Below are 20,186 nucleotides of genomic sequence, written 5' to 3'. Positions count from 1 at the left end.
ATTTGGAAACAGGCTGGAATTGATCCAGTCGAGAATAGGGGTTAAAAGTTAAGGGGCTGGGGAGAAGGAGAATGGGGAGTGACTGCTTAATGGGTATGAGGTCTCCTTTGGGGGTAATGAAAATGTTTTGGAACTATGATAGAGGTGATGGCTGAACAACCTTGTGAATGTACTAAATGCAACTGAACCGTACCCTTTAAAATGGTTAATTTTATGCCATGTGAATTTGGTGTGGGCTCCCTGGGTGGGAATCTTAGCGACACCGCCTAACTGTCTTAATGGGTTAGACCTACTGGGTAAAGTTTTAGCCTCCCTGGCTTCAGTCTCATCTGTAAAATGTGCTTAATAATAATGGTACCTCACAGAGTTGCTAAACAGGATTAAACACAAGAAGTGCTCAGCCAGAATACAGAAGTGGTCAAAAAGTATTAGTTATTATCATTGGAGATGCTGCTGAAAGCTGTAAGGTCTAAAGAGCTGTAAATAAAACTATGATTTGAGTCCCTCACCTAAAACAGTTTTCTTGTCCTGACTAATAGTGGCTACTTAGGTTCTTGAGACAAAATAGTAATAATAACAACCACACAACAATAGCAAAACGTATGTTTCATTTCAATATGCCTTTATAGTTGTAAAACAGGTCTACCCATCTCATTTGACCCAACATGCACCAAATATTTTTGATTGCAGGGAAAAGTCTTACCACACATACGCCCTCTCAGCACTGAGCCTGGTCTGCAGAAGAGGAAAGCCTTTTCTGTTTCTAAGGAATTGCTGTCAGCTACAAGCATTTCAGACGCAAGCTGAAAGGAATACATGGGCTCCTTATTGAGAGTCCTTTTCAGTCGATTTGTGATAGTTTCCAATGTCTTAATGAGTCGTTGCTGATTTTCCAATTCAAGGGTATCATTTCTTTCATCGGGTAATGGCACACTAGCTGAGATAAAAACAAGACAAAATAAAACATAACACACACACATGGTGTTGCAGGAAGCCATCTGTAGTTAGTTTTCACCAAAAAGAAATGGCATATTAAAAATCTTACAGGAAAAATAAACTCAAACTTAACCACTACTTACTGAGCAACTAGTACATGGATAACATTAAAGAACAATACAATTTGCTTTAATCCTTCTCTTATATGCTGGATCTACATCACTTTTTTGCAGAGTTCTTCATTATAGCATATTAAATTCCTGTCAATTCTTGCTTTTTAAAAACATGCCTTAGTTCATCATGCTGAGATGAGAACAAAGCAGGGTGCTTGTTGCTATGAGAATCATAAAATGCATCTGTGATATTAAACTGCAAAAAATGACAAGACTTAGGTGATGGTGCTCACCCTAATTTTCAGTTGCAGGGTCATTTCCTGATAGCGATAACACATGGAACATAGGTTTCCAACCAAGAATTTCATATCTATCACTTTTTCAAATAGACAGTCTATTCTTACCTGTGATGTTAAAAATTAACTTGATTTTGTGGTCAGACAATGCGGCATTTCTTTTGATCCGTGACGATCTGGCTTTGCCAGTGGGAGTTTCTTGCACGGCGTCCAAGAAGTCATCGTAAGAGTAATCCAGTCTATTAGCTGCGCCCCAACCACCCGGTCCTGGACGGTTGGGGCAGAGAAACAAATGATTCTACAGGTACATCTCTATCAGCATTTAGGTTCTAATGTTAAGCCACAAGTCAAATTGCCCTTGACTACTGCTTAATCGCCCATAGTGTACCACATACAACGTTTCATCTATAATCTTATACTGTAATTTTTAGGCACTTCATATTACATTTAGATTACCAGTGAATTATATCAAAAGTAAAAAGACCCAATTAAGTGACATGTTATTTCCCTCCCCCAAAAAGAATTCCATTCTTCTCATTAGTAGTCCTGTATTTCAAAAAATTGTACTCAATAATTATTATTATATTTTGAATTCCATCAATAAAAATTTTGTGGAAAAAAAGAAGAAAGAAAAGCTCTATGGAGACACATTGGCATTTAAATCATTCTATCTTTGATTTAAGAGTTAATTATCTTAGCTTTAGAGGTAAATAGGAGGTGGGTGTAGAATTTTAACCAACTCCAATTTTTCCTTCAGGGTTTGTTCTATTTCTTCTTTTAACATCAGCTCTATAAACTTAATGCACATAAGCAGATTTCCTTTTGTGAAGATTAAGATATGTGCATCATATTTTAGAGGTGGGGGTATTTTCTGAAGGCAGCATATAAGTTAAATGTTTATATATATAGTGGAACCATGCTGGAGCAACACGGCTGTGTGTAATTCTTTAGATGACCTTGATATCATTGTGATCAACCGCATGATTTCAGATTGTGGCTTCTCAATATATGTTGTATAGCTGTACAATCTTAGTCAAGTTACTTTCATCTCTCTGAACCTCAGTTTCTTCATTTATAAATTGAGAAAATTATTCCAACCTCATAGGTTTGTTTGTGGAATAACTGAGACATAATATCTATAAACCACCTAGCTCAGTATCTGACTCATTCTAAACCTCAGTAAATGATATTAATACTGGTCAGGGCACTCTGTTGTTGCTTAGTTATGTGCTTTAAACATCAAATTTTATTTACAGAGTCCTGTCCGCCTAAGCAAGCTTTTTTTTTTTTTTTTTGCTTAATTTATGTTTTTGGCCATTAAAATTAGCGGGGATCAAATTTTTGCTTCTCATTTAAACATTTTCCCACGTGCATTATGTAGCTATTATAGGAAAAAAACCCAGATGAGCAAAGAGAAAAATATAAAAAATTACCTATAATCCCACCACATAGACATAACTACCATAACATTTTAGGCAACATTTTTTTCTGTGAATTTATAAACACACACACATATACATTTATGCATACAGACATATATATAACTGGAAGAAAAATGAACATACCACACTTTTAAAAAACAAGACTATACTATGTATATATTATTTGGTAATCTTTTTTCAAATTTTCTCAACAATATATTATGGTGTTTCTGTGTCAAATGGTTTAATAATATTCTCTTCTATGGCTATACCACAAACTAATGAGGTTTCTATTTTCAGACTTTTAGGTTATTTCAAAATTTTAGAACATCCTTGTATATATAGTATTTCATAAAATGTAAGACAGCATCAATGACAAGACACATCTTAATTTCATGGATGTCTAAATGAAAAATGTGCATCTCAGAATTTATGAAATGTGATATATCTTTATACATTGGCATGATTTTTGTCTCAAGAAATATTCTTAAAAGTGGAATTTCTGGGTCTGAGCATTTTTAATCCTTTAGATATATATTGTCAAATGCCCTTCCATTTCTCCTCTGCATACAATATACGAGTACGATTTTTTTCCTTACACCCTTGCCAACTTTGGGTATTATGATTCTTATTGGAATTTGTTAATCTGACAGGTCAAAAATGGCATCTCATTTTGGTTTTAATTTGAATTACATGATTATGTAATTCATTGAATTCATTGAATGAATTCATGAATTCATTATGTAATTACATGATTATGACCTCATTATTACATGAGGTCAAACCATTTTAATATATTTATCAGCCCTTCGTTTTTCATAAATTATGACTTGCCTAGGTGTTGTTATAAATATTACACTGATCTTGTGACTCTACTGTAAAGACATTCAAGAAGGAAGGCTTATCTCTTAGGATCACTTGTACCATATACCCATGTCTGAATCTAGAAAACTGCCATGATTAAATGATAAACATCACCCATCTCAAAGCCTTATGATGACAACTGACTCTCTTTATGTGAATCCGTGTAGCTTCACAACCTACTTTAACAATGTGGGAGGAGAAACCTGGGTCATGCTGATGGAGAGGCATTGTTATTCTAGATGTGCCACTGCCAACTCCACTACAAATGCCACTTTAAGTTCTTCTATCTAAAACTCTAATGTCCATTATGTTCACCGAGAAGTTGTACATAAATAAAGATGGGAAAACCCCCAAAGTCTACCAATGGGAAACTGTTTACATAAATTATGGCAAATTGATTGATGAAATAATGTGTGGCCATTAAAATTGTATTGAAGTATTATATTTAATGACATAAAAATATCCTCAATATAAGGTTAACTAAAAATTGATGTTTACAAAATAGTATGAGCATATATACACACATACATCTGATTATATATATTAATATATTAACAGAATTATTTTTGGGATTGCAAATTATCTTGATATCTTCATTCTTTGTTTCTTAGCATTTTTCAAATTTTTGTAATAAACATATACACGCAAATAATATTTTTAAAATTTAAAAGTCTAAAGCAACGTCAGCATCACTAACACTAAACCGTTAAAAATATCACAAATATGATTAGCATCAGAAACAAAAAGGATGTCTGCTGTCACGTGAACTGTCTTAAATACCTTCTAAGCACTTTACTTACACTTGTACTTACTTATTTAATCCTTACAATGGCCCTAGGGGTTCAGTACTCTTTTATACCCATTTTATAGGTGAGGAAACTGAGGCACAGAGTGGTTTGATAACTTATTCAAGACCACTCAGCTAGTAAGTGATGAAGCCAGGATTTAGACCTAAGTAGTTGGACGTAGAGTCCATGTGCTTAACCATGACACTATTTTGTTATCACTATTATTTTTTTAAACATTACTCTGGAAATTCTGGACAGTCCTATAAGAATAAAATAAAAAAAGAAGTATAATTACTGGAAAGGACGACGCTTTTGCTAATCAAGAGACACAACTGAACTCTCCTAGAAATTTTAAGGCAGTAAGCTAAATGCTCAGACATACCAGGAAAAAAAATGACATACCATACTTTGGAATAACCGTAATAAAACTTGTATGTCAATTATGTCTCAATTAAAAAAAACAGGAAAAAATGTTCAGAGTCTGCATGAAGAAAAACAAAAACTCCACTTGAAGGTATATTAGACTTGAATAGATTGAGTCTTAACATATTCTGGGTGAGAAATCTGAATATTTTACATGTGTAACTATTTTACATTAATGGCTTAATTACAATCTAAATTGAATGCCATATAAAAATTACTGTTAGTACTTTACAACTATTCCTATTCTCTTCTAAGATATCATATCAATATCTGAATTTTACAATCATAATTATTTTTGATTTAGTTTTAGTGATTTCATTTTCCTAGTTTTTATCATTCTGAAGAGTTTCAGCTAATATTTTGAAATAACTTATTTGACACCCCAAATTTAATATATCCATAAAGATTATTAAGCACAGTATCAAATTATCCAGTCATCCTAAAATACTTGATGAATAAATTAATAAAAGTTCATTTTCCTAGTTTTCCCCACTCCTCTGGAATTACTTTCTTATTTTGCAGATCAGTCTTGCAAACTACCGACACTAAAGAATTTAATTACCAATTGCAAAGCCATTTTCATAATCATAATTATATTCGAGGCAATATTTTTTGGTCAGGTCCTCCAGTCTGCAGTCAATGTCGTCAGCATCACTACAAAATGATGGGACCTGCAAATAAAAAATGAAGAGGACAAAATGTAATTCACATCCCTGTGTGCTTTGGATAAACCCTCGGCTCCCCTGGCCTTCACATCTCCATCAGCAGGAGGGAGGGGAGGGCCCTAGTGCTCTGCCTGTTCTTGAAAAGGCTCCTGACCCTCCTCCAATCCCTCCCCTACCACCTCCAACTGCCTGTGGACGACCAGGATTAGTGCGATGCCTCCTCTCTCTGTTTATGTTACTTACCACCAAAAGCCCAGGACTCCTGGGAAATCTCTTGTCTCTGAACTTTCACCTCATGGGGCTCTTTAGATCCCTTTTCTCTGACTCTATCTCCCACCCCTCTCCACATCCTCAAAACCTTCCTCTATGCTCTCTGAAGCTCACAGTCAGTAATCAGCAAATCTATTATTTTTTTACCTCCTCTCTTTATGTCCCCTTCACCTTTACTCTCAATGAAACCTGACTTTCCAGTTTTCTCAAGTGGTGGGTGTGGAGGTGACGAAGTGTCTTCCTCACTCTTCATTGCTGTTTCCAGGTCACGTTCCCTTGCCCCTCCTTAAAGCCTCACAGTTTCGAAGCTCCTGCCATCAACTATACCACTCATTGTCTGTCCTCGTGGCCCATCTGCGGCCTTTCCCCACTTTGAGTCACCCCTCATTCCAAAAACATTTAGTTACTGTCTCTGTTACAATTCCTGGGGATTTCTGTATCCACCTAGCTAATCCTTCCATCACCTTGGCTTCCTCTTCTCCTCTTGTCTTCCAGTCTTACTTGGTCACTTACTCTCATGGTCATACCCTCAGACCTCATCATTACCAGTAACCGCACCCTCTCCTCCTCCCAGGAGTCCAACAATTCTTTGACTTCATGAGAACTTATAATCCATCGATCCTACCACCTCTTCACTGTCCCTCAGTGCCTGCTGTCTTCACTTCCTCACTTACCCATCTTAGATTCCATGGTCCATCACCATGAATTACTCCCTTGCATGCGCCCTCCTCAATTTATTTGTCTGGAGAACCCTTAACCCTAGTTAAATTAATTGCTCTGCTTTTTCCACACTTGCACCCACATGGTCAACCATAGCTGGAGAGCAAAAACAACCCTGCTTATTGCCGATCCTACTACATTCTTCTAGAATATTCATTTATGCTCTCCTAGAAAATTATTTTACACCATCGTCTCTTTCTCAAACCTCCAACAACTCCTCCCCATCCTAACTCTAGGCTGATCATTCTGCATCTTTTTTCACTGATAAAGCAGTCAGAAAAGATCCTTTTTTCACCTACTTCCACCACCATGTGTACCCACTCCCCTATCTCTGTTCTTGTATTCTCTGTCTCCTTGACTTCTTGCTTTCTCTCACATTCTACATCTACTCCTACTACTAAATATACTTTCGGAATCTATCCAAAATCTAAGCTACCTACTCTGTTAGGGATATAAATATGTATATGACATGTTGCCCGCCTTCAAGATGCTCAACAGAGTTAAATACATTGCTTTGCCTTCCTGTAATCACTGAACGGGTCCCAAATAAAAATGCATGAAAAAGAAAATTTTTTAAATGTTCAATTATCTCCTCATCATAAAAGAAATAGTCTACAATGGCATTTTTGTCATACGTTAAATAACAAAGCAGACATTCTCAAACCACATGGACCCTAAGCTTCTCTGACTTTCTGCCTCAGAATGTTTTAAAAAATTCAGAATGTTTTAATACAGATTTACTTATAATTCACTCCAGAAGTCCAAAACTGAATAATAATTCTAAATATTAGGAGCAAGTTTGGATCACAAAGAAGAAGGAAATCATCAGGACAAGGAATTTCTGTTGCAGGCAACCCAGAGAGGCTATGAAAAGTTCAACAGCATCCTTTAAAATATGACAAACAATGAAGGAATACCACTGACATACCATTTTCCCCAGGGTAGTCTCAAATGCTTCAGAAAACTTCTTCAACAGATCTGTGTCATCACAACGAGTTGCTTTGTATAGCATCTCAAAGGACTTGAACCCATGATTTGCAAAACGTTTTACTGGAAAATGTTGGAAAAAACAGATTCAGTTGGTTAGTGTTTTCAAAACAAAGATTTAACTTTCGATGGAATAAGTATAACTTAGTATTTTAATTCTAACATGATTTGTGGGATTGTTATAAAAACAAGAGATGACAGTTAAGGAAAGTTTCTAAGCATTAATTGATCATCATAAACCATGAGCCAAGCAGCAATGTACCCAGTTACCCAGTGATGAATTTGCTTTGATGTATTACTCTTTACCTTCCAATCATATGAGAAAGTGAGCATTTAAGGGAAAAAGAGAGATAAAAATTGTTTTCATTATATTCCTGGGAATTTTTGAAAAATCCTGGCTGGGTCAAAGATATTATATTTTATATTTATATAAATTTATAACATATATGTTTATATTATATATTCAACCAATAGACATTGAATAATTTCTTGAATATTATGTAAAATTATATCTCTTGAAAGTGTAACTTCACAGAGACAAATTTCTCCTTGGATCAGAAGCTTGTATGGTAGACTCAGCAAGATGTCCCAAAATATTCAGAGACAATGCCTCCTAATGGCATCACCATTAAAATTCTACCACCTAAATCCGTGATAGAGATGAGTGACATTGCTTCTATTTACTTCCCAAATTTGGAAAAAAAAATAGCTCTAGTAACTGAGCTTTACTCTTTTTTCAAGACATTGGCATTTAAACTTTACCTAGGGTACTGGGTCAAAGATTCACTCCGAGAATATTTATTAACACTAAACAAAGATATTGGCTTATTTTTATAACAATATATATTTAAGATTGTGGGATAGCTCTAAGTCTACACCACATCTAAAGAGAATGTGATTGATCTCTCTCATTCCATCAGACATGTTGGCTCTTTAAATATAAGCTCTTCTTCAGACTAGGAGACTATACTTGAAGTTCAAGTTTACAGATCAAGAACATGCTGACAAGTCTCTCCAGATATTTCTAGTAAATAACAATGAGAGGGCCAAGATGGTTTTGCCTTAAACTGGTCTTGTCCTATAGCAATTTTAATCAACAATAAGACTCCGGTAGGCTAATATTTTAAATTGAGAGGTGAACATTTCTCTTAGCTGAAAACATTTCAAATTCACAGCACCATTTTCCAATTACCGAACCTAATCCCTATAGTAAGGCAATTTTCCTCTTTAATGCTTAGAAATGTACACACATAGGCAGACACATATTCACAAGTACTAAAGGAGTCCAGAAATAAAGTAAAACTTACTAGCACAGTCTGGCCATTCTGTGGAATATGGCGGTTTCCAGATACCATCTTCATAGGCACAATAATACTTTTCAGTAGAGCCTTCTGTGAAATCATAGCCCTCCAGGCAACTTAATGTGCAGTTCACTCCAGCACTACCTTGAGTACATATAAAATCTCCATTTACAGGTGTGAATGGAACTTCACAGGGTGAACCTGTGTAAAAAAAATTGTATTATTCATATACAGTGGTATCAGAAATATAAATTAAATTCCAGGAGTCGAAAGCTGAATTTTGAAAAAGATTCCTCCTGTCCACCACTATTCCTAGAAAAACTTTCACCATACATCCTAGTGTGATTGCAGCAATGTCTGCTTTTTGATTCCTAGGTGGGCATAGTAGAAGAGCTGTATCTATGTGTAATTAGAGGTTGTGCATATTTTATGAAAAGCTAAAAGTATTTCTGATTTTGAGTTATCTTTGGCATTCCTTTAATAGAAATGAAAACTAGATAACATTATGTCGCAAATACATTTTCAGAATCTGTCTCCTCAAGTGTTCAAAACAGGATCATGACAATAACACTTTGTAACTTTGGAGAAAATATTAATAAATTGTCAATGAGGGGCCAGCCTGGTGGCATAGTGGTTAAGTTCACGCGCTCCGCTTCAGCTGCCTGGGGTTCTCGGGTTCAGATCCCGGGTGCAGACCTACGCACTGCCTAACAGGCTGTGCTGTGACAGGAGTCTCACATATAAAGTAGAGGAAGGTGGGCATGGTTGTTAGTGCAGGGCCAATCTTCTTCACCAAAAAATGAGGGCTGGCAACAGATGTTAGCTCAGGGCTAATCTTCCTTACCAAAAAAAAAAAATATATATTATTAATTAAAGACTACTCTAGAAGAAAATATTTCTATCTATCATGAAGTGAAGTAATAATAACTGGAAACCTAAATAAAATCTGTTAGCATTCTAACTTTAAAAATCTACTGCTCATAGCCCATTTTCTTTCACAAAACAGGGTGCAATAGCAATTACATACATAAATGGCAACTAGATTTTTGGAGGCTTATGAAGAGAATACCTTTTATGACAATGTGGATGTCACATGTTCTGTTATTGCCTGAGGGGTCAGTGGCTGTATACTGCACCACAGTCTCCCCATGAGGGAAAAGATCTCCTGGTGTATGACTTCTGGTGATGACCAATACAGCCCCTAGAAAGGAAAGAAGGAATCCAATTTTGGGTTATTGGTCTGCAGTCACTTTATTTGACTGGAATTTTCATTTTCTATTTATACAAACCAACTGGGCATTTCATTTACGTTGATTTGGCCACTAGTAGAAAATAAAGATGTTAACATGGAAATAGTAGACTCACAAACCTCATTAAATTAAGGCACTTAATTAACCAATTAATTTAAATTTTATTTATTAAATGATTTTCCTTGAATAGGTAAGTCTATCTGATCATTGGAAATTTAATTAAGAAATCTATTTGCATTTTTATTGTTTTCTGGGTTTTAGTAAAATCTTTAAAGTGAATTTCAGTTTTATTTGTTCATTTTTTTCTGCTTTCTTATGAACTTTTATAATTTTGGGAGCAAATGTTTAAGAAACGAGCATGAATACATAGAACTGAACTGGAGATACCAACAGAACACACAGTTTATGCCCTCAGGACAAGGTAAGCTTAGAAACTCAACAAATTCATTAGAACATCTTCAAGTACAACACCTAGCACAGGTTTAATAAATGTCCACTGAATACTGAGTGAAGGGAAACCCCATGGGTAGGTAAGATTAATAATGTTAAATTATTTATAATTATTTATAATTATCCTAGCATTAAAACATATTACCTTATATAAGTATCCATTCTACTTAGATGTAATTTGCTTTTCATTTCTCTTTTATCCTTTTTAAAAGCGTTTTCAAATAAAACATAATTCAGTGTTACCATGCGGACAACAACATCCCTGCATTGTCACCTGAGTTGTCTGAGAACTGAGGCTCATCCCAGGTTGCAGCATGCTCCTTCTCCGAGACCTGGATTGGAGGTGGGGATCTGCACCAGTCTATGCTCGGTGGTTCTACATCTAAAGAAAATGAAATCAGAGAAATAAGTCACCAATGATATTCAAAATTGATGAGGGGGTTTGCAAGAGGGAACTGAAGTCTACTTGTGCTGGCAGAGAACCTTGACCTTGTTAGACACAAGGCTGGCCCCGAGGCCCCTTTGATGATTAGGCATGTTTTATCCCTGATCTCAACATCAAAAGAAAAACCTGATTCTTGCTATACTCTCCTCTGCCTGTTGAAGAAGAAATACTAGGCTACTAAAATCACCATGAGCACAGCGGTGTGAAAGGCAATTCTCGATGTAGTGGGCATTTAATTTGTGAGTTCTGCCCCCAGTAGTTGAGCTGACCCACCTGGAAGTGAAGGGAAGCTTTCCAAACAAGCAGAAGGAGTGAAATGACCAACCAGTCACTTTCATGATCCCCCTCTTATCTGAAGGGTCAAGACAGGGCTGATAGATGGTTAAATGGAAGGACCAATGGGCAGAGATTTGAGGCATGTTGTAGAATATGCAAGATATAAGCAAGGATGTGACGCTGCTGGAAGGCCAGGAGGTTATGTCCAAAGGTGGGACACTGGAGTCCAAGATTTCTAAGGTTGAAAAAATCTAGGTAGAGACAGAGAACAGGGTGTGAACATGCGTGTAGCAGGCTCTAGTGGAGAGAGGGTGAAAACCGCAGCAGAAATTAAAGAACCGTGAGTCTGTGTTGCTGAGCATTGTAATCCATGTGGAAGGAGGGGTTTGAGGTGGCGTGGGTGAGCCAGGTTTCAAAGCTCTGATTGAATGTGGGGGAATTTTTAGCATGTCAGTAAAGGACAACAAAGAAGGTGTATAGGAGGTAATTTTAATATAATTATTGATTTTACACATTTGAAATGTTCTTATATCCATAATCACATGCCTTTGAGGGAGACTGGACAAATATTTTTCTAATTTTATAGGTAAGGAATCTCAGACTAGGCACTTAAGGGACTTGACTGACATCATTAAGCTAGGGTATTTCTATCTATGATATATGAAAACACATACTCTGAAATTAAATAGGCTGTACCTGTGAGCATATATAGATTTCTGTTTTAAGTCTTAAGAATAACTGTTCAATTTTTCTCTTTTCCTCATCCTTGTCATTTCATTAGTACAGTACCTTTAATTTACTATTTTCCTAGACTGTAAACTCGGTTGACCAGTGATGGAGCCTCTTTTGCTTACAGTTAGGCCTCCACTGCATTGCACAATCCCCAGCCCATAATAGGTGCTCAGAAAAGTTGCTGAATAAAGAAAAGAATAAAGGAATGCTCATAGGAGGTCAGTGCACTTTGTGAATGCCGAATCAAGTCAACTCACAGTTAAAATGACACATCTGGCAGAATTCATGATTTTCCCAAAAGAAATTGCAAATGGATATTTCCAAGATTTTCTCAACTTGTCTGATTTTAGCCAACCATTTTAAAGTTGAATCTCAGGTACAAGAGAGCAGAAAGACTAGGTAAAATACTGTGAAAAGAATCGGAGGTACCAGCAGATGCTTTCTCTCCAAAAGACAGAGAAAGTCCATTTCAAAGCAAGTGAGGCAGCATTCTCTGGAATGCTAAGCAAAAACATTTCTGTTTCCTCTCATTTATCAGTAAGACACCAACACTCTGTCATCTCAGAAAAACAAGAAAATGTAGGCTTTGGAATATTTTCTCTCTGTTTCTTCTCTCTCCTGTCTCCTTTTCTCGCTCCTTCTCCGGCTCCTCTTCTTTCCCATTCCCTCTCTCTCTTTCATAATTTGAAAATTCAGCTGGGGTCTAGCTGGACACTTGAGCACACATTTTACATTTCACCATGCTGACTCTTCATTAGGAAAAATTAAAACTTGGCAAACTCTTGAACCACATTTCCATGCTTAAAATCACCACAAAAAACAAAGCCAATATACTTTTCATGTGACTGGTGAAGTCATGTTTAAAACAACATTGAAAAAGCAATTAAAAAAACTAAACAATGTGAAACGAATTAGACTGATTTTCACTTGAGTCTTTTTATCTACTTTTACCAAAACCTATAATTTCTAGGGTCAGGAGCCAGTTTGATATACATAAGTCACTTGAAGGAGTTATGTAAATTTCTTAAAATAAATTTAATGTGTTGAATTTTAAAATAAATATATTAAAATATACCTGAGACAAATATAGCAAAATGTCAATATGTTTACACAGAGCTTAATGTCTGTTAGACACTACTTCAAGTAGTTTATATATCTTTAATTAAAAATCTCACAACAACCGTATGAGGTAATACATTTATTAATTCTATTTTTGGATGAAGAATCTGAGGCACAGAGAGGTGACTCATCACATTGCCTTTTCGCGGTAGAGCCAGATATGGACTCCAGCAAATTTGGTTCAGAGTCTGTGTTCTGAACTCTACAGACCGCTAAATATCCTATTTCTCCATGTATTACACTTGGTGGTGGGTATCTGGTATTTGTTGAATATCTACTGAATTGACTGAAAGCACAAAGACCAATTGGGAGAAGATGCAGTAAACCAGGCCAAAAAAAAAAAAGACTGATCTACAGGAGTGGTTGTGAAGATGGAGAGATGGGGACAAATTCCAGAGATGTTAAGTAGATGAAACTAGTAAAAGCTGATAACTTATTGGATGTTGGTGATGGAAGGAAAAGAGTCAAGGATGACTTCTAGATTTTTGCTTGAAAGCTAAGTGGTTGGTTGTGCCATTTTCTCAGCTAAGAAATATATTAGGTTTGAGTGAGTTTGAAATGCCTATGGGTCATCACATGGGAAAGTCCAGTAGGCAGATTTATATATTAGTTTGAATTTCAGAAAAGAGATCTAAGCTGGAGATAGATATCTGGGAGTCGTCAGTTAACAAAATCACCAGGAAAACTATAGAGAGAGAAAGATAAGAGGGACAGTGCCGGAATCCTGGTGATGATTCACATTTGACAGTTGGTCTGAGGAAGAGAAGCCTAGGAAATAGACAAAGCAGGATACATGAAAAAAACGGGGGGAAAACCAAGAAAGACTGGTGTCGGAGAAGCTAGGGAAGGAGACAGTTTTGATAAACAGAATGTGGTTAATAATGTAAAATCTAAAGAAAGATTATGTAAGATAAGGACTAAAAAGGGTACAGTAATAGTAACTCTACAGATCATTGGTGACCTTGATGAAAGCAGTTTATAGTCATGCATCACTTAACGACAGGGATATATTCTGAGAAATGCATCGTTAGGTGAATTTGTCATTGTGTGAACATCACAGAGTGTCCTGACACAAACCTAGATGGTATAGCCTACCACACACCTAGGCTAATGGTACTAATTTTATGGGACCTTGGTTGCATATGTGGTCTGTCACTGACTGAAATGTTGTTATGCGGTGCATGACTATATATGAGTGAAGGAGAGAGATGCCAGACTTGAGTGACTTTGAGAATAAATGGCAGTTAAGCCAAAAGAGGTGGCAACCATTGTGAGCTTTTCAAAAGGATCATATGGGAAGAAATCAGAGATACAGTGACAGTTTAGGAGTATGTAAGTTTCAAAGGAGTGGCTTGAGTAGTTTTCAATGCCAGTAGGAAGAGTCAGTGGGAAGGGAGTTGTTGAAGAAAGGAGACGCAAAGCCTTTGGGGTACTGGATTATTTTCACAAACCTACCCAAGTAATTTGAAGACTTACCAATAACTTTGATATGGAAAGTGCAGCTGGCTTGGTTACTGGATAGGTCAGTTGCTGTGTATGTGATAGCAACATCTCCAATTGGAAAAAGGTAAGGTGGGGTAAAAGCTGGATGAACGTGGACTGACACCTTTTGGAGATAGATAAATATTTTGAAAGTTAATGTTAATATCAATAGTACATTTATTCTTTTTTGATTTGTATATTATTAGTAGAGTGAAGTTAAAAATGACACAATATTTCGTAGACAGCAAAAAGGAAAAAAAATCAGGCACAGTCTTTTGGTGTATTTCTTTCCAGACTATTCTATTTACATAGTTTATAGCATTGGCATACATATGAAACGTTGTTCTTTGTTTTTTAAACATTTTATTTTCAAACATTTTTTATGCTATTACATAGCCTTTAGAACTTGAGATGACTCTTAAATGTCTCCATAATGTTCTGTAGAATAAATACATGGTAATTTCTTTAAGAAAAGTCTATTGAAGGACATTTAAACTGATCTCAAATTTTACCATTGTAAACAACACTGGGATGAACAGTTTTCCACAGAGAATTTAAAAATATTTTTATTATGTCCTTATAATAAGTTTCAATGAACAGAATTATTGACCTCAAAGTCATTAACATTTTATTGATAGGTAATACAAAATTTCTTTCCCAAAGCATGGTAATAATTTGCATTCCCATTGTCAGTATTTGATAGTGTCAATGTCAAAGTTCTCACCCAAAGTTCTCTGATCTATATTAAATATTACTACTTTTTGGTAAGTCAAAAATATGGCACCAGGTCATTGTTTTAATTCGCAGTGTCTTAACGTCATATGCTAAGATATCTTTTCTTTTTCGAATTATATGTTTACCTTCTTAGTCCATTTGAAAATTATGATGTGATGAGAATAAATTTATATTAATATATTATGTAATAAACATTCTAACCTTTGACAAGTTTGACACATTTTTCTCTAGTTTGCTATTTGTCTTTTAATTTAGGAATTAAAAAAAATACAAATTAAAAAATTATAGTCAAATACATTTATCTTTTCCACTGTATTTTAAAAAATATTTCAACACACAGGTGCTACATTCAGTGTGAATTCTCATGAGATCCTGAAATATGTTCCTGTACTTTTCTTAGTGTTTGATGATGACGATCACGACGACGATGACGCACGCTTTCATGGGCCTTTTAATGGAAAGTGGAAATTGCACACGAGAGACCACTTAACAAGCACATCATATACAATACATTTAGCCCGAAAAGTCACATTTGCACTTTTAAAATCCAATTTAAAAGTTACCATGTCTTTAGTTATCTAAAGACAAATATCATATGATCTCATTTACATATGGAATCTAAAAACAAAAAAACCCAAACTCATAGAGAACAGATTGGTGACTGCCAGAGGTAGGAGCAGGGGGCCCAAAATGAGTGAAGGGGGTCAAAAGGTACAAACTTCCAGTTACAAAACAAATAAGACCTACGGATGTAACGTACAGCAGGGTGACTATTGTTAATAACATATTTTTTAAAAAGTTACATTGATTTATAAGTATGTTCAACACAATTATCAGAACAGTGATATATTTTTGGTGTTGTGCATCCCATATATCCCTCCATATATCCTGGCCGGCATAACTTATACATATTTATATGCAGATGTGAAAACAATATACCATTTAAGGGCATCTTTATACATGTGAATGCTAACAGTATAAATTTAAGAGGAAGTTAAATTCCTAAATTAATTCCTTTTCCAGCATCTGATAGATAATTATCTCAAGCTATTGTATATATAATATTAGTATACTATGTTCTGAGTAATGCTGGTTTGAGAAAAGCTGAATAAGAAACAACAGATGTTATCTCCTTCAGATTCGCCAATATGCAACTATTTGGGGCTCATATTTTAAAAGACATGTTCATAAATAGGAATTAAGATTGATGCCACATCTTGCTTTTTTTAAAAGATCTTCAGAGCCTAGTAAGGGGCAAAGAACTCTTAGTCAAGAAATCTTAGTGGATACACGATACAAAAAATTCATGGAATGAAAAGTTTCCATTTTAGAAATTTTTATCTGAGATTTCTGATTAGAAAATCAAGCCTGATTATTCTTTTATCAAATGAGAGATTAATATTTATGAGTAGAGTATATATAGAGAGTACTATCATTAGAGTATAGTCATGTGCCACATAATGATGTTTTGGTCAATGACAGACCACATATATGACAGCGGTCCCATAAGATTAGTACTGTATAGTCCAGGTGTGTAGTGGGCTATACCCTCTAGGTTTGTGTAAGTACACTGTATAATGTTCGTGCAAAGATGAAATCGCCTAACGATGCATTTCCCAGAACGTATCCCTGTCATTGTGATGCAAGACTGTATTAGTAAATCTTCAATATCACACATATTTGCAGTGTATTTAGAATCTATCTGAAAAAGTATGCAAATATTTGCACAAATCTTACCTTTTCCCCAGAGTTGTCTTTAGCTGTTGGGATTTGCCAGGTGATATTAGCAGAGTCTTGCTGTTCCTGAGTCTTAGCCTCTATGTCCTTAGGACAGTTGATTTGAGGAGCCTCCACATCTGACTCAGAAAATAAACAAATCAATTAATATATTGATAGGTAATTCTAAGGCATTTAAGAAAAAGGTAAAATATACGAATACTCTGTGCCTCATTTTTTACATCCCAATTCCTGATTGATTTGGAATGCACAACTGCCTTCAGGATAATTTATCTCAGCGTGGTTTAAAGGCCCTTCCTGAACTGGTACCTGCTGGCCTCTTAGCCTCACCTCTTATAGATCCCCTTCCAGAATTCACACTCCATGCTGAATCTCTCAGTCCTATGAAAGCTCCATGGTCTTTCTTGAATATGGATCTTTGTCTGTGATTTTTTATTTGCCTGAATCAATGCCCTCTTCTCTCTTTACCTAGATAACTCATACTTGTCCTTCAATTCTCAGCTTAGACACCAGCTCCTCAGGAAGCTTTCTCTGACCCCTCGGTCCATTTTAGGCGCTCATTCCACAAGTTCCCACAGCCCTCTGTCCTTCCTAACCAGAAAATTCAACACGCCATTTTGAAATTGAATTTTTTCCTTGAAAAGAATTTAAGTTCTTTGAACACCAGGGTATCTCTTGTCCCATTGTGTTATATAGTTCCTGGCATATAACAGGAGCTTGATAAATATTTTTTGAATAAAATAAAGAAATAAACAGAAAAAAATTGTTGACTGTGGCAGCAAAGAACTACATTTGAAAATAAGGCTGTCAAGTAGAATTAATCAGTAGTGCTAAAATGTATTGTCAAAACAAACAACAAATTAAAGCCAATGATATTTTTTGCAGCGTGAAATTTTGCAGTACAGATACTGAATTAGCGGTGGTAACGTTATACGTATTCACATCAGTCATTGTAGAGCTAAGTTATGATGTAATAAATCCCCTTAAGTTATGTTAAATTAGGTCTGTAATTTGCAGCTGAATATATTTAAATTGATATTATTTGTGTCTCATATCTTCTTGTTTCTTTAAAATTTTATTCAACTTATATATATTTTTTCTCAGAGGGGTTTATACTTGGACAATTTTTCCCCACAAAGATGCATTAGCATATTGACTCTGAAAATCTAAAAAAGTATTTGATTTTTCATTCACACTTGAATGAAACGGGAACTTGACTGGATTTGGAATTTAGGGTTTATATCTTTTTTCTCTCCATATTCTTGAGGCATTGCTACACTTCCTTCTGGCATTTAGAGTTGGAAGTGTAATAATGTGAGTCTGATTCTTGTGTTTTTTTGTGCAATTTCTCTTTTCTCACTAGAAACTTTAGATTTTCTCATTAACTTCGCACCTCAGAAATTTCACCAGGAGTGGTGAAAGTATGCCTACCCAATACTCAGAGGCTATTTTTGATCTAAAAGTTCAAGCTTTTCTGTAGCTTATGGAAACTTTCTTCTACTGGTAGGAAAATTCTAGTCCTCCATCTCTTTTCCTCTCTCCTTCTGGAACTCCTTATTAAATGGACATTGGGATTCCTTGATCTATCATTGGTATCTCTTAACTTTCATCTTTTCGGTTTGATCAGTTGGGATATTCAAGTTCTTTGCTTACCAGTTCTGCATTCTGAGGGAACTCTCAATTTGGTTCTTCAAATACTAACGCTGTTGTCAATAACATCCATTCTACTTTTTTGCCCTTCTTTTAGAGATGTACATGATATTTCTACTTCTAAGAACTCTGTCTTGTTATCAATACCTCCTTTTTCATAGCAGTCTGCTCTTGGCAAGGAAGATGGCAATGTTCTCCTGTGAAGGTCAAGGGATGTAGGTTTCAAAGTGCTGAGAACTTTTTTTCAATTGATTTAGTCTCACCTGTTTCATATGGGCCAGAAATTCCTCAAAGATTTTCATCTCCTGATGGAAAACTTACCTGATTTCCAGCTCTAACATTATCCTTATTTTTCTATCTCTTCTATCATTGCCTGGCACATTGTGATTGGATTTTGTCAATTCACCATTTTGAAACAGAAATCCTCATAGTATATTTTGGGGTAACATCTACCATTTTATCACGGGTCTGCAGCAAAAGTTATAAAAAGGGACAGTCCCATGCTGTACCAACATGTCATTAGATAATTTCATTTTTAACCTGACCAGTGTAAAGGACCTACCTTTACAGACAGCTGTCTGAACTTTGGCACTCCATTTTCCAGAGGTGGTACATCTCACTTCTTCTCTGACACCAGATAAAACGAACCCTTGGCGGCAACTTAGCTGACAAATCATCCCAGGTTTGGCTGGCTGCCTGCCACAGTTAGGGGGGGATATGATGACACCTTTGGGCTTCTGAAAGGTGGAGCAGTGGCGCTCTGTTGTAGGGAAATAGGAGAATGTTATTTGTGTTCCCGCAAATTGCAAATACCACAGATTCTCTTTACCCAAGAAAAACACGATTGTGCTGCCTTGGAATTGACATGAGTCACTAAATGATATCTGTATATGACACTGAATATATGATGTACTGTAAATAATGCTAAACTATATCTCTGTAGTTACCTCATGTTATTTTGCCAGTGTATCAAAACCTTGAAAGACTTCTAACTGATATATTAATTAAGGCTGACTGTGACTTTTATCATTTGCTTGGAGCACCTTCATTCAGTTTGCAGAACAGTACTTTACAGCTCTGAAGTATAAAATAGTAAACTGGATTCCATCTTTCATGGATTAAGCAACATATTCAGCAATCAGCCTCCATTTTATGAGTTTTCTGGTGCCATCTTTAAGCGAGCATATTATGAGAAAAGTTTTTATACCCTCCCTAAAATCACTGTTATAGAGTCTTGACCCTTAATGTTATCTTCAGCATAAATGAAGAATAGCAGATGAATTAGGCAGAATGCAGATAGAGTGGAAAATCAAGACTAGGACTTAATGCAGGGTACGTGCGTGCGCATGCTCGTGAACCCGTATGCACATTTGTTTGTGCTAGTAGTGACTGTACTGGCAGCATTGCTAGCATCATTAGTCTGTATTCCCCATGCAATAATCGCTAACATTTATTCAGTACCTACTATGTGCCAGGCATTATTCTAAGTGCTTTACATGTATTGACTCAATCCTACACAATAAGGA

General features: G+C 35.8%; 1 protein-coding gene across 2 annotated transcripts in view; it reads right to left on the bottom strand.

Moving 5' to 3' along the window:
- SVEP1 (sushi, von Willebrand factor type A, EGF and pentraxin domain containing 1) overlaps window positions 1-20,186 on the bottom strand; it is a 178,125-nt gene that overhangs the window by 84,059 nt on the left and 73,880 nt on the right. For both annotated transcript variants that reach the window (XM_087419320.1, XM_087419319.1), the window contains exons 7-16: window positions 19,223-19,420; window positions 17,011-17,129; window positions 14,533-14,662; window positions 10,759-10,866; window positions 9,854-9,985; window positions 8,791-8,985; window positions 7,425-7,546; window positions 5,404-5,512; window positions 1,454-1,612; window positions 704-937 (exon numbers count right to left, since the gene is read on the bottom strand). In XM_087419320.1, coding sequence (XP_087275446.1) covers window positions 704-937; window positions 1,454-1,612; window positions 5,404-5,512; window positions 7,425-7,546; window positions 8,791-8,985; window positions 9,854-9,985; window positions 10,759-10,866; window positions 14,533-14,662; window positions 17,011-17,129; window positions 19,223-19,420 — 1,506 coding nt within the window. The remainder of the gene's footprint in view (window positions 1-703; window positions 938-1,453; window positions 1,613-5,403; window positions 5,513-7,424; window positions 7,547-8,790; window positions 8,986-9,853; window positions 9,986-10,758; window positions 10,867-14,532; window positions 14,663-17,010; window positions 17,130-19,222; window positions 19,421-20,186) is intronic.

Source organism: Ceratotherium simum, chromosome 29 (assembly GCF_057802395.1).
Source record: "Ceratotherium simum simum isolate JZ-2026a chromosome 29, ASM5780239v1, whole genome shotgun sequence".
NCBI classification, from domain to species: domain Eukaryota; kingdom Metazoa; phylum Chordata; class Mammalia; order Perissodactyla; family Rhinocerotidae; genus Ceratotherium; species Ceratotherium simum.
Note: the sequence above shows the minus strand (reverse complement) of the source record. Positions and strands in the feature narration are given on the sequence as shown.